This window comes from Rasamsonia byssochlamydoides (assembly GCF_041956645.1).
Source record: "Rasamsonia byssochlamydoides strain NRRL 3658 unplaced genomic scaffold VTN77scaffold_8, whole genome shotgun sequence".
Classification (NCBI taxonomy): domain Eukaryota; kingdom Fungi; phylum Ascomycota; class Eurotiomycetes; order Eurotiales; family Trichocomaceae; genus Rasamsonia; species Rasamsonia byssochlamydoides.
This window is the reverse complement of record NW_027192391.1, coordinates 389,324-401,666: the sequence shown is the minus strand read 5'-3', so window position 1 is coordinate 401,666 and position 12,343 is coordinate 389,324. Positions and strand designations below refer to the sequence as shown.

Here is a 12,343-nt window from a genome sequence, read left to right as displayed (position 1 = left end):
AATATCAAAAGCAGACTATTTACACCGTGTGGGTGTTTTCAGAACTACCGGATATAGATATCTTCTCCGAACCAGACCCTCCGAAGTATACGTCACGGTATTCGTCTTGACTCTCGTCCGCGTCGCTCGAAAGTCAAGTCTTCCAGACGACGTCAAAGGGGGATCTGGAGGAAATTCAGAGTCTTTCGGCTGGTTATTTCTCCAATGATGACGAAGAAGCAGAGAAGGAAGGGAGACACGAGTCTTCACGGGGAAGGAACCGCGGGGGGCATTTTCTACGGTAATGTTCCCTCGCTCTTTCCCTCCCTCCCTCTTCCTCTTTCCAGATCTGGATATCTCTTCGCTCCTTCCTTGTTTGTTGTATACCATGCCCTCGCCCACCTCTCCCTATGGATCTTCCAGTGTCTTGCCCGCGATGTTCCTGGAATCCGGGCACATTGCACGCAGCTCTGTCTTGCTTCCGGCATCCTGAGTCCACTGAAATTTTACCTTCCCTTTCGAGATGGAGCGAAAAGACACCCTGAATAGCGTGCTGGCAAGCTCTCCTGTTACTTCTGCAAGTCTAGTGGGCTCTCCCACTTCTCTCTCTTCCCCTCCCTCTCTTTCTCCAACCCCGACCCATCAAAACTGGACAAGGAGTCCTGCGTTTGCATTTTCTGGCTGGCTGTTTGCTCTGCTGGGATTGCTCGCAACCGTGTTCGGAAGCCAACTAAAGAGATTCTTTCTGTTAGATTATGCAGCATTCCCTTATCAAAACCGATTGATATAAGACTGACAACTGCCCTCTGCAGGTGGCTCCAGAGTTGGAGGAATCCGAATCAGCAGCTCGAGGCCACCATCCTGAGGGTACGACTGACGGCCACACGGAATGCCTTACAGCGAGAGAATCAGAGCGAGAGCGAGAGAGAGAACGAGAACAGGAAAAACGACAGAGAGAACGGAGACAGCTACAACGAGAAATTAAGCAGCTGGAGAGAGAGAGAAAGCGGGAGCAGAAGCAGATGCGGCGGGAACGACTACAACTGGAAGTGCGAATCAAGCACCTCGAAAAGTCGCAAGAAGATGACCGGAAGCGTCAGGATCAGCATCATGAAAGCCTGCAGCGGGGGCTACAAGAAATATCTGCTGACCTAGCAAGAGCTTGGGTCATCGTTCGTCGAGTGCTTGATGACAACAATCGACCAGCTTGAATGGTGTCGAATTCTCATCATAGCATTAATCAGGTAAATCAACAAATGTCCTCTCCGGGGTGTTAAATCCCATGATCGACTCAGAATCCATCATTCAAGACCGACAGGCTCTGGGCGCGACGAGAAGAGAATCTTGTATTTAATAATCTCAACAATCTCAAGTTCATCTCCCTCTTGGCCTGCGCCCTGCTTTTCCAGCGATTGATCTCTGTTCACCATCTCCGATGGCTTCTGGCGTCGCCGTATAACTGCTAGTGGTTTTGCGAGCTTCTTCACTTCACCTGTCATGCGCTGATATCGACCTGCGTAGAGGTAGACTCGTTTCATCCATTTCGTATCATCGGGGTTCAGAGGTGAGTAATCCGGGAACATGAGCTTGCCAATCTCGGTTTCGAAGGTAGTCCCCGATCCCCCAGCAGCATCGTCGCTTCCTCCGGAGAGTTCCTCTTCGGTGGGTGTAGGAATGTTGATGGTGCCTTGCAGTTCGAGAATGGCCAGTCCAGAAGGCGTCTGCAAGAGCGGAGGGAGAGGATTGGAAGTCTGATCACGCGAGTCCACGGCGGGCCGTGGATAGAGAGGTATGGATGGCATTGCAGGAATTGTCTGTACGCAGGAGCCCAGCTGGTTATATGCAAGAGGTAGTGTTCAATGCTCGTGGTGTGTTTGTTGTTCAGTGGGGTATTAATAATGATAATTTCGATCTTCTGCGCCAAGATCAAATCTTATCGGCAGTTCCCGCCAGAAAATCAAAAGATAGCACTCCAATCAATCGATCCATGGGATAGTCGTGATACTAAAATAAATCGAGCAACAATAATAGCGACCTCGAACCTGATCAACATCAATCAATCTCGTCCCCTCTACTCGTTTAGCTGCCATAGAACAACTACGATGCACTTGATCGTGTCTTCACCATTTACGTACTACGTATATCGCCATGGCAAGCATAGTGAATAGCTCCATCCTGCTTATACCCCCAGAGAAACTTTACTACACGCTCAACAATACCCTCTACTTACCAGAGAAAAAAGTACCAAATAATAGGGAGTGAAATACCTAGGAAGCACTATTCCCTCCAGAGCAAGTCGGTTTTTATTTTGGATATTGTCCAGCATCAATTTACTCCCATATATGCACAAATCCTGTACAATGGCCCTTCAGAGACAAAGGCATTCACAACACTATAATGGTGACAAAAAAAGGCACATTCACTGGATACTCCAGAGACCTGTGGAACATCAATCAATGTGTGGATGCCATTTAGGTCATTCATTCAGTATTGTTCCACACCTATTAAGGTGCACAATGAAGCGACGCTGCTTATTATTCACTTATTCCATTCTATTCAGACCAGCACAATGACTCCTTCTTGGTGGGTGGGTGATGCCGAACAATTTCTCCCTCTTTGTCACTGCAGCACAGGATCATTCCGCGTGAGAAGCAGTGTCCTGGCCTGGGTAACGTGGATATAATAAGCCTGATGCATTCCCCGGATTTACTGACTGCGTCCCCTCTTAGACAAGACGTGTCTGTGGGGTTGTTATCTGGGGCTGAACCATCAGGTTTTGGTCTTGGTCTTGGTTGGGATACATACTCAGAGGGAATGAGTAATAAAGGCAGAGCTTTGGGGTTCTAACATCAATCAATCAAGAATATACAAAAAACTCAACTTGTCTTGCCTTGGCTGCATGCGTGTTATGGTCCCTTGATCCAAGAAACTCCCTTTGGTTCTGCAAAAGGAGCTGTGAGAAAGCCTGTCCATTCATAGCTTTCCTGCATCACACGACCATCATTCGTTTTTGGAGATTTGCCCACAGAAACTCGCATCTTAGCACATCTCGGCGTGTTGACAGGTGTGACTCCCACCAGTTGTTTTGATATCTGCGTCATCCTTGTCGTTGTCATCCTCATCGTGTGGCACTACATGCATCCACCAGGACCAGTGGCATCTGCCATAACTTTGGATCCATCCATTCATCCGCTTCTGAAACTCCTCCTCCTTGTTCCGTACCGAAGATTTCTTGCTGATAGGCACCTATATCGCCCTCTAAAGGTATAGTGCACCCCGGTCTCTCGATACGTGTGGAGGTTTGCTAACCGGAGATCATGAATGAAGAAGCACACGAACGCAGCCGGGGTAGATCCGCATCTGCACATGTCGTACACGTCACGGACTTGGGTGTCGGATGAAGTCAGAGAGTTTGAAACCTACACGAGGGTGCAAGCCAACATGGTGCATATTGCTCCTGATTCACCCTTCGTTCCGACCTCCTGGGCAGAGTGGCTAGCCCATCGTTTGTTGATGAAAGAAGAGGCATACAAGGAAGGACTTCGCCAGTTGGCCATCAAGATGGAGAGAAAGACGTCAGGCTGCAAGGAGATCGTCCAACCCACATTCGGAGGCAAAGTGTTTCTGGATATCTTCTCCTCTGTGCTGTCAAGAGAATCGATATGGAGGCCTGGAGAGGTAGAGCTGCCCGCTAGAGGAGAACATGCTCCCTGGCCAGATCAGGACGAACTGAAGCATGAGGGATATCAGAGAAGTAGGTCCGGTTACAATCGCTTCCCACCTCTCCCCAGAGTTCCTGGGAATGCGACAGTGAATTGGAAGCAACGCGCACCGATCGTTCCTTTTGAATTTGATGCAGTTGGCCGCCCAACTATGTCACGCGAAGAAGTGGCACCCGAAAACGACGACATGATGAGCTTTCTGATTGGAAATTCCATTCTTCAGGAATTGGAAACTTGAAGGTGTCTTCGCTCCTTAGCAATATCGAAACAGACGCCATTTCATCATCGTTTTTCGGGGCGCATAAAATGAGGCGCTTTTCTTCTGAACGAGTGCGGAGAATGTATAGCGGGAATTTCGGAACGGTTTCGCAACTTTTTTTTCGGGTTGGATTTTCTCGCCCTTTCTTCCTGCATCCTTGTTTATGTTGGAGTTTCTTTTCATTCTTGGTCTCCTCGATGGTGGAGTTCTCGTGCTATAGTGGATTCAGAAGGCAATATTTGGCTTTGTTGATCTTCCCCCCATTTTCTCGTTCAGCGGCGAGCATCGGATGCTAGTTCGTGTGTCACCTCCTTTCCAGACTGCCCGTTGGAGGTCTTCAAGCCTCGTCTACGCAGATCGAACAATAGCAAACATAGGGCATCATGTGATTTAATTGAATGCAATCCCAATTTTCTCAAATTAGGACCGTTTGTCATGTAGACTTCGTAATGACAAATGATTGATGGTTGGATATCATTGTCATCGTCTTCATAACGTGTCTGCGCGGTCGCAGGCGTCCTCAAGGCTCCTCAATCCTCGGATAGTCTCGCTCACAAACTCTTCTGCTGTCATCCCGGGTTTGTTGAGCTTTCCATAGCGTAGATCGCTCATCTCACCAACAATCTTTCTCAGTTCTTCTAGCGTTGTGGCCGCATCCTTTTCTGCAGCAGAGATCTCACGCTCCAAGGTAGCACATGCTCTCTCCATCTCGGATAACAGGTTTGGGAATGTGTGAAAGGCGTCGGCTGGCTTATTGGACGCCTGACCAAAGAGCTGGAGATCCAGATCCATCTCGCGATGTTCGTTGACATTCATCCCATCAATTCCCGAGGCTTTTAACGCTTTCAGCAGATCTGCCTTTTGTTTTGCTCCTCTCTTGACTTCTTTGCTGATGTTCTCACTGACCAAGTCCATGTCTTGGGAGCGCAGTTCTTGTAGTTCTCGGTATAGAACTTTGATTTGTGGATGAGATTGAAGGCGCTTCGGAAACAGTTCAGTGAATTTCTGCAAAGTTATGATTGTTGGCAATGACGCGGGAGACAACAGAAAGTTACTGAGGATTGATTCCTCTGACGGCGCCATGGGGATGATCCTTTATTTAGAACACAGCAGAGGTAGAAAGCCGATCTAAAAGATGATGCTACTAAAGAGGAATCTCGATCAGAGAACAGAATTGAATCTAGTTACTCGGAGCAACTTCGAAGGGGAACTAAGCCACAGCTTGGGTTCCCGATGTGTGGAGCGATTGCTGAATGGATGGAGCTCAATAGTAACGCGTCTTGATAAAGTAGCGGTCTGTTCAGCAGAGATGAATCTATGATCCAATTCATCTAAAAGAGATCAAGCAACAGCAAGGAAAGAAGAATTCTGATAGGTAGGATAGGGGTTGAGGGTTGACTGTGTCTTAGTGTGTGACCAAAGAAAGAAGGGGGTCTGGTCTTTCTGGACTCTTCGCGGAGGGATTTCTGAACGCGCTTTTGCCTCCCGCTACCCGTTTGGTGCTCTCTCCTTCGTCCTTCCTCCCTTCAACCCCAACACGCGTTTAATGACGACGACTGAACAATAGGCACGACGATTATTCAGAGCTATTCAAGAAATAGCATTCACTGTGCATGCTTTGCCCCCTTTTCCCTTTCTTCTTTCTCTATCAAGTAAAGATACGCCTCATCGTTCTGCCATGTTCTGAGTCTGGCCTTGGGTTTCTGGAATTTTTGGCCCGGACAGCAAATAACTTACAAAAAGACTCCTTTAGCGCTCGTGGTTGCTTTCTTGACTCCTTCAGGAAGGACTGCAGAAGCTCTCTTTTTTTTTTCTGTGTGATTTCTCATCGTTCTTTCCTGTACAGTGTCTTTGTGCATCTTTTCGGTTCCCTGTGTTCGTGGTTTAGGTGCCACTTGTCTTAACTCTGACATTAAGACATTGAACTTTCAAAGACCGACGTCGACAATTTCTCTCTACGCTTGAGGACTCGGGTGAGGTCGTGAGACCCCGTTGCTTCTTGCTTGAGAAATTGGAGATCGTCTTCCACCAGAATGGCGCCGGCTAGCCATCTGACTTATCAAAGAGACGAGAGGGTCCTCTGTTTCCATCATGAGATTCTCTACGAAGCCAAGATTCTCGACATAAGACACACCGATCCGGAGGACCGGAAGAGTCCTTATGAGTATTTGGTCCACTATAAAGGATGGAAAAATACGTATGTATCCATTTCTTTCACTCTTGCTCTTTGCGTTGATACGATCGACTTTTGCAGACTGCCTGGCAGCTCTTGTTTCAAAATTGTGATTCGAGCACATTTCTGTTGTTTGATGCGTTGATGACTGTTTCTACTTCCTTGCTATCTTCAGCAACTTGTTGATCGGTTCTCCTAACCACGGGTTGAGGGGAAGAGTTTTCCTTGGCGGCAGGAATAGACAAATTCCGCTAACACGACTTATACGAAACAGTTGGGATGACTGGGTTCCCCAAGATCGCCTCCGTAAATTCACGGAGGAAAATCGAGAGCTGGCTGCGACTCTGCGGCGTGATGCAGAAGCTGCTCTCCGTCAGCGAAGCGGCCATAAAGGCTCCAAGAAAAGGGCAGGTTCTGACAGAGATTCCGGCCGCGGCAGCGAAGAGAGGCAATCGTCTGTTCCTGCCAGAGGCACCAAGCGAGCTAGAGACAATGAAATTGAAAGGGTACGCAAGTCACCATTTTTCCCCGCAGAATGGCTATTATCTCCCCTTTTGGATTAAAGGGAGACAGCGTCTTGTATCGTCACTAGGACGCGATAGGCAGTTATGGGACGAAGTTCTCTGGATTGAGGGACTTTCTACTGACCAAATTGTAGGAGGATCAATTTCATTCGCGGCCGTCGGTTCGCATCACACTGCCAGACAATCTCAAAGCAATCCTGGTAGATGATTGGGAGAATGTGACCAAGAACCAGCAGGTTGTTGCACTGCCTGCTCCCATCCCGGTCAACGTAATTCTCGATACTTATGCCGAGGAGGAGAGGGCCAAGCGCACTAATCCTGCGGACCTGGATGTCCTCGAAGAGGTCATTATGGGCATTAAAGAATACTTCGACAAGTCACTTGACAAGATTCTTCTGTACAGATTTGAGCGTGAGCAGTATCGCCTTCTGCGTCAAAGATGGGAGGCAAGCTCGGGAGACTTTACCGACAAAGGCCCGCTCGATATCTACGGAGCACACCATCTGGTCCGTTTATTTGGTAAGTCAAACATCGATAGCAGATTTTTTTGGGTTCTTGCTCATCAAGTGTCCAGCGACAATGCCCGAACTCATTGCGCAAACAAATATGGACCAGCAATCCACAAACAAGCTCCGCGAGGAGCTTTCCAAATTCACGCTTTGGCTGAGCCGGAACTCAGAAAAGTATTTCTCCAACAAATACATCAACGCTAGTAGCGAGTACGTCGAGAAGGCCACTGGTGTCCCGAATCCGAATCCGGGAACAGCCACCTCTCGCCTTGTTTGAGCATGAGGTCTCGCGATCGATCTCTTCTTTTTCTTTTGTGCACAAAAGAGGACAAGACAGCAGGGTTTTGAGATCATTTTTTTTTTCGTTCTAGCGATGTTTAATTCCATCTTGATTCTCCCCTCCCCTCATTGGCTCCTCCTCTAGCAATCATTCAACCAAACAAAGCGTTGAGCAGCATTGATTGACTATTGGAACACGCAACAAACGGTCAGACGACAGTTTGCAAAAATAAAAGCCACTACTTGGAGGGCACATGCCGATGTTGTGTATTACTTGGCTGGCGGATGGCCGTTGTTTTCGTTAATTATTATTGTCTCCTTTCCTTTTGGGTTCTCGTGCTATTTTTTGTGAAAGGCGTGTTTTGTTTGTGAGTTAGGATTTAGGAAAATGGTCTCGTCTCGTCTCGTTTCGTTTCGTTCTAGATAACTACGTTTTCAGTTCATCGCTGCCTGTCCTGTCTCTCTACATAATGGGAAAAATAGACGGAAGAAAGAAAGAAACGTTCGAAGATCAATTTCCGGTCATAGGACCAGTTAAATAAATAGAAGGAGAAGTAATAAACAAGATAAGATCGAGAAAAGAAAAGAAAAGAAGAAGAAGAAGAAAAAAGAAAAAGAGAACCCCCTACTCGGTCAGTACTCCCAACCCAACCCACAGGGCCTAGATAGAAGTAGAAAAAGAAATGACAAGACAAGACAAAAATCTACACAACCAGCCTCCTGGCATCCTCGACCGCACATCTCGCCGCACGCTTCAATTCCAACTTCCAGTCCGCTTCGCGCCATTTTTCCCACGTGTTCAGGCCCTCGCGCGTCTGGATGCTCAGGGTGTCGTACCCTTGCTTGATGATCTGGTGGACCTCGCGCGGACCGAGGTTCTTCTTCCGCCTGGCGGGGATGGGCGCGGCAGTGCCGTTAGTCGTCGCCGTTTCGGCCTTGGTATTCTCTGGTTGGAACAGGAGGGAATGAAAGTGCGTGGACACGGAGATCAGAGTGTCGATGGCGGCGACGTTGTTACCCGTCTCCGTACCGACAGGGGTCAATTTGTAGACGTCGCGGAACTTATTGATAATGGGGCCGGTCTCGACGATCTTGTAGAACAAGTCGTCGTAGGATGCAGGATCCGGGAGGAACGTATCACCCGCTGACAGGGAGAACGCGATCAGATCGACGAGAGAGGTGGTCAGGACATTGACTTGCGGATTAGAGGAGAGATCGGAGGCATAGGTGGTTAGGAAGCGCATGAGTGACAGTAGAGTACGCCAGAGCTCAGACCAGTGATATGAGAGCCGTGTTTTGTTCGATGAGAGGTACGTGAAGAGACGGAGGAGGATAGCGATAGTATGACTGATTTGTTCGGTTTATGTCAGATTCAGAAAACAACCAACAAGAGAAAAGCATTTGTTTGGTTAGGATAGAAACTCACCAGTATAAGTTGGCGTCGAGACGGCGACGGAGATTGTGCGAAATGGTGTCGATCATAATGTCGAATATGACAGTCGCCAGGACACGCTCACCCGAGACGAGAGGGAGATATGGTTGCCGTTGCCGGCACAGACGGACAGTGCGCTTGCTGTCATCGCTACATATCCGCTTGCACAGGACCGGGTCTTCGACCAGGATCCGGAGAGTGAACAGGTTCAGCTCTGCGTACTGTGCGACCCGTTCAGACCGATACGCATGCTGAAGCAAATAGGATGTCAAGGATAGAAAACTCGAGAAGGGAGACTCCTCGTTACGCTTTTCTGGCATGTATGTAACGAGGTTGTATCCAAAAAGCTTGTTCGCGTTGACAAAGTCATATGTAGCCAAAAGGATGGCCGCTTCAGGCTCGGGTCTACAGAAGCGGTATTAGTTCTCACATCGAAAAAAAAGGGGTCCTGGTTGTCACCTACAACGCAGTGAACATCTCCTTCGCTTCTTCTGCAGTAGGGGGGGCAGGCTTTTCTTTGGCTCCTGGAGCCAATGCTCTCAGGCCAAAGAAGATGAGAGTGCTGGTCAGCGTCCAGCCTTCTGGGAGATCATCCTGGACGGCGACGTAGCCGTTTCGCAGCGCGGCACAGGACTGCCCCGTACCCTTAACAATCTTTTGGATCGTAGCCTCATTCACAAAATCATCAAGTCGTTGCTGATAAGGATTTTGAAACTCGAATTTATTGTAATTCGCCAATAAACCAAGGAGCAGGAAAGGCTCCAACACGTGAATAGGGGTATCGGAGTCATGTACAAACTGGATCTCATCAGCGCGTCTTTCTTTCATGTCGCAAACAGGGATTTACGTACCTTCATGAGAGAAGGAAAGAGATCACGATGAGTAAAGTAAGAGACAAGACCGGTCTTGTAGGCTCCGCTGACCATAGAGATGGCCGTTCGGATAGCCTTCAGCCGAAGGTCGACTGTATTATCATTTGCAATACGTTATTTCTATGTCTCAATTATAAGAACGGACGTATTGACTCACAGCTGCTGCCATTGCGGATGATTTTGTCCAAGACGCCGACAAAGTCGGAGAAGACCTGATCGACTTCATCGAGTCCTGCTAGGATTGTGATGGTGTCTGAACTTGGGTTGGTGTATTTCTTCACCAAGATACTGCCCAGAAAGGCAGTCAGCGTCTGGCCCTTCTTTAGTAGATGACTCGAGAATGGATAAAAACGAAGCAAGGAGTTGACTAACCTCGAGCGCATGCAGATCGTTGGGCGAAACTCCAGACGCAGCTTCCCGGATGGCCCGAGCGAACAGCTGCTGAGTTTGCGCCTGACACGAGAATCAGCAAAAGCGTCTTAAGACTCTAGGAGAAAGAGTTTCGAAGACGAAGACTAAGAAATAGAGTTCCGCTGGATATGTCATACCTGCAGACTCAATGCATCATCTGGCTTCAGATCATCTAGGATCCGATGCAGCTGCTTTTTATCTGGGGGAAGCAGGAAAAATTCTCTCCAGAATCCTTCACTAGGTTCTGCGAAATCTGATGTCTACAAGATCAAAATCAGTTCTGATGGCGCGAGAGAGTTTCGAGGTGGAAAGATGCCTACTCGAAACAGAGTCTCGTAGAGTTGCACGATTTTGGGCTGGAAGGTCTCCGGTCTACTCTGCTGGGTCAGGGGTGAGGCTTCCATGGCTATTATTCAAGAAGATCAGACAACGCTGGAGTTATCTAGCGAGGCATCGCAACCATGATGAGCATTCCTGACACAGTGGTCGACCTCAGTTTGTTCCTTTAGGCTTCTCGTATCTCATAATAAATGTATAACTGGCCAAGTCACAGTTTAATGAGGGTGCACCAGCCACGCGTCGTCAGCGGAACGCCACAGCACGGGTTGCTCAGCCACGACACGAGGATTAAATAATCTATTCGAGCGATCATCTTCTCTTCCCTTGATGTCGGAATAATAGGGGGATTAACTTTTCCCTCAATAACAGCTCTTAATATCTAATCGGATCTCTATCTCTGATGACGCAAATTGGATGATATCTGCAGTTTCAAGACGAAGTCTTTCGTCATTAACTAAACCTTTTCTGCTCATCGTATGATCGCTGGGCGTTCGGGTGCAGGGGAGAGTGGCGCCAGTGCCACACACGGGGGACGCGTAGAAACACCTTAATGCTGATTGGCCAGCACCACAGCACCGCATGACAGCAGCTGAGAACAGCCGAATCCCGGAGATCCTTAAGCATCTTCCCGCGGACAACGAAAACAGAGCAAAGAAAGACCTCCTTGCACCACCTTGGTCATTCCCTCTCGCTCACCACGCTCAATCGACAGCACTTCAGCAGCCTACATGAGAATACAGACCTAACAATCTTTTTTTCTACGTTATCTTTCTTCTCCATTGCTCCCTTTCTACAGCACCATGTCTTTGTGTCGGGCCCTTTGCCCTCTGGTGACATCATCCGCGCCCATGTTCAGCAGATTTGTCAGAGCAGGATGCGCCTGCACATCGCGCTCCTTTTCGTCATATGGGGGGATCTATCGATCCTCAAAACGTGACATGCAGACCGCAACGGCTTTCCGACCTCATACCCTCCCTGATAATTTTCCCCCGCCTCGCAATATTGGTATCCCTGACACCATCGCCGCCGATGCACCATTCAACACGGAGAGAGGCACAGCACAGAGCCTCAACCAAGCCAGGTCTCCTGCAGGACAGGCCTCAGACCTGAGCTCAACAGTCAGTGTGAGAGAGGGTGAAGCACAGAAGCCGACGCCTGTTGATTCTTCTGCAACTGCAACCACATCGACACTGTCCCAGGAGACGACGAAGCCCCGGCGCTCTAAGCTTCGCCCCAGGAAAGCGGCCATGACACTAACGCCAGCCGCCATTCAACAGCTGCGCACCCTGCTGTCGCAGCCGGAGCCAAAGATGATCAGGGTTGGCGTGAAGAACAGGGGGTGCTCGGGCCTTTCATACCACCTGGAGTACGTCGAGAAGCCCGGCAAATTCGACGAGGTCGTGGAACAAGATGGAGTGAAAGTCTTGATCGATAGCAAGGCTCTATTCAGCATTATTGGAAGCGAGATGGATTGGCAGGAGGATAAATTGAGCCAAAAGTTCATATTCAGAAACCCCAATATAAGTAAGTTGCCCACCGGATGCCTCAATTCTTCCGAACGGATGCTAATTCCCTAAATAGAGGAACAGTGCGGGTGCGGAGAATCCTTCATGGTTTAGTCGAATTGTCGAATACTCTGTATATATGTAACGGGTTATCTATTACGGTGCATCGGGCGGCGTTTTGCTACGGTAGACTTTGTCTTCGGTTTATATCATGTCTATATAGCTGTTATCGGATTCAGTGGAGAACTTCGAAAGGTATTTCAACTTCCGAGTTACTCTCACCTCATGGTCTCTACGTCTTTTTGAGCTTTTTTTTATCTGGGCTGTCCGCAATGGGCA

General features: G+C 48.6%; 6 protein-coding genes across 6 annotated transcripts; 3 read left to right on the top strand and 3 right to left on the bottom strand.

The window, feature by feature from the left end:
- Positions 1-1,280: 1,280 nt before the first annotated feature.
- Positions 1,281-1,781, bottom strand: VTN77DRAFT_8965 (uncharacterized protein; the record flags this gene model as incomplete). Its single annotated transcript, XM_069425520.1, has 1 exon — positions 1,281-1,781. The coding sequence occupies one exon, from the start codon at positions 1,779-1,781 to the stop codon at positions 1,281-1,283; it is 501 nt and encodes a 166-aa protein (XP_069280842.1).
- A 1,519-nt stretch (positions 1,782-3,300) lies between these two features.
- VTN77DRAFT_8964 (uncharacterized protein) lies at positions 3,301-3,939 on the top strand (the record flags this gene model as incomplete). The annotated part of the gene is made up of 1 exon (XM_069425519.1): positions 3,301-3,939. One exon carries the CDS (start codon positions 3,301-3,303, stop codon positions 3,937-3,939), a length of 639 nt encoding a protein of 212 aa, XP_069280841.1.
- A 510-nt stretch (positions 3,940-4,449) lies between these two features.
- On the bottom strand, positions 4,450-5,043 carry VTN77DRAFT_8963 (uncharacterized protein; the record flags this gene model as incomplete). Its single annotated transcript, XM_069425518.1, has 1 exon — positions 4,450-5,043. One exon carries the CDS (start codon positions 5,041-5,043, stop codon positions 4,450-4,452), a length of 594 nt encoding a protein of 197 aa, XP_069280840.1.
- Positions 5,044-5,993: 950 nt separating this feature from the next.
- Positions 5,994-7,443, top strand: VTN77DRAFT_8962 (uncharacterized protein; the record flags this gene model as incomplete). The annotated part of the gene is made up of 4 exons (XM_069425517.1): positions 5,994-6,157; positions 6,408-6,639; positions 6,792-7,176; positions 7,232-7,443. The coding sequence occupies 4 exons, from the start codon at positions 5,994-5,996 to the stop codon at positions 7,441-7,443; spliced, it is 993 nt and encodes a 330-aa protein (XP_069280839.1).
- Positions 7,444-8,149: 706 nt separating this feature from the next.
- Positions 8,150-10,564, bottom strand: VTN77DRAFT_8961 (uncharacterized protein; the record flags this gene model as incomplete). The annotated part of the gene is made up of 8 exons (XM_069425516.1): positions 8,150-8,792; positions 8,872-9,282; positions 9,341-9,675; positions 9,729-9,841; positions 9,907-10,060; positions 10,122-10,202; positions 10,298-10,420; positions 10,481-10,564. 8 exons carry the CDS (start codon positions 10,562-10,564, stop codon positions 8,150-8,152), a joined length of 1,944 nt encoding a protein of 647 aa, XP_069280838.1.
- Positions 10,565-11,437: 873 nt separating this feature from the next.
- VTN77DRAFT_8960 (uncharacterized protein) lies at positions 11,438-12,118 on the top strand (the record flags this gene model as incomplete). Its single annotated transcript, XM_069425515.1, has 2 exons — positions 11,438-12,023; positions 12,081-12,118. The coding sequence occupies 2 exons, from the start codon at positions 11,438-11,440 to the stop codon at positions 12,116-12,118; spliced, it is 624 nt and encodes a 207-aa protein (XP_069280837.1).
- Positions 12,119-12,343: the final 225 nt, after the last annotated feature.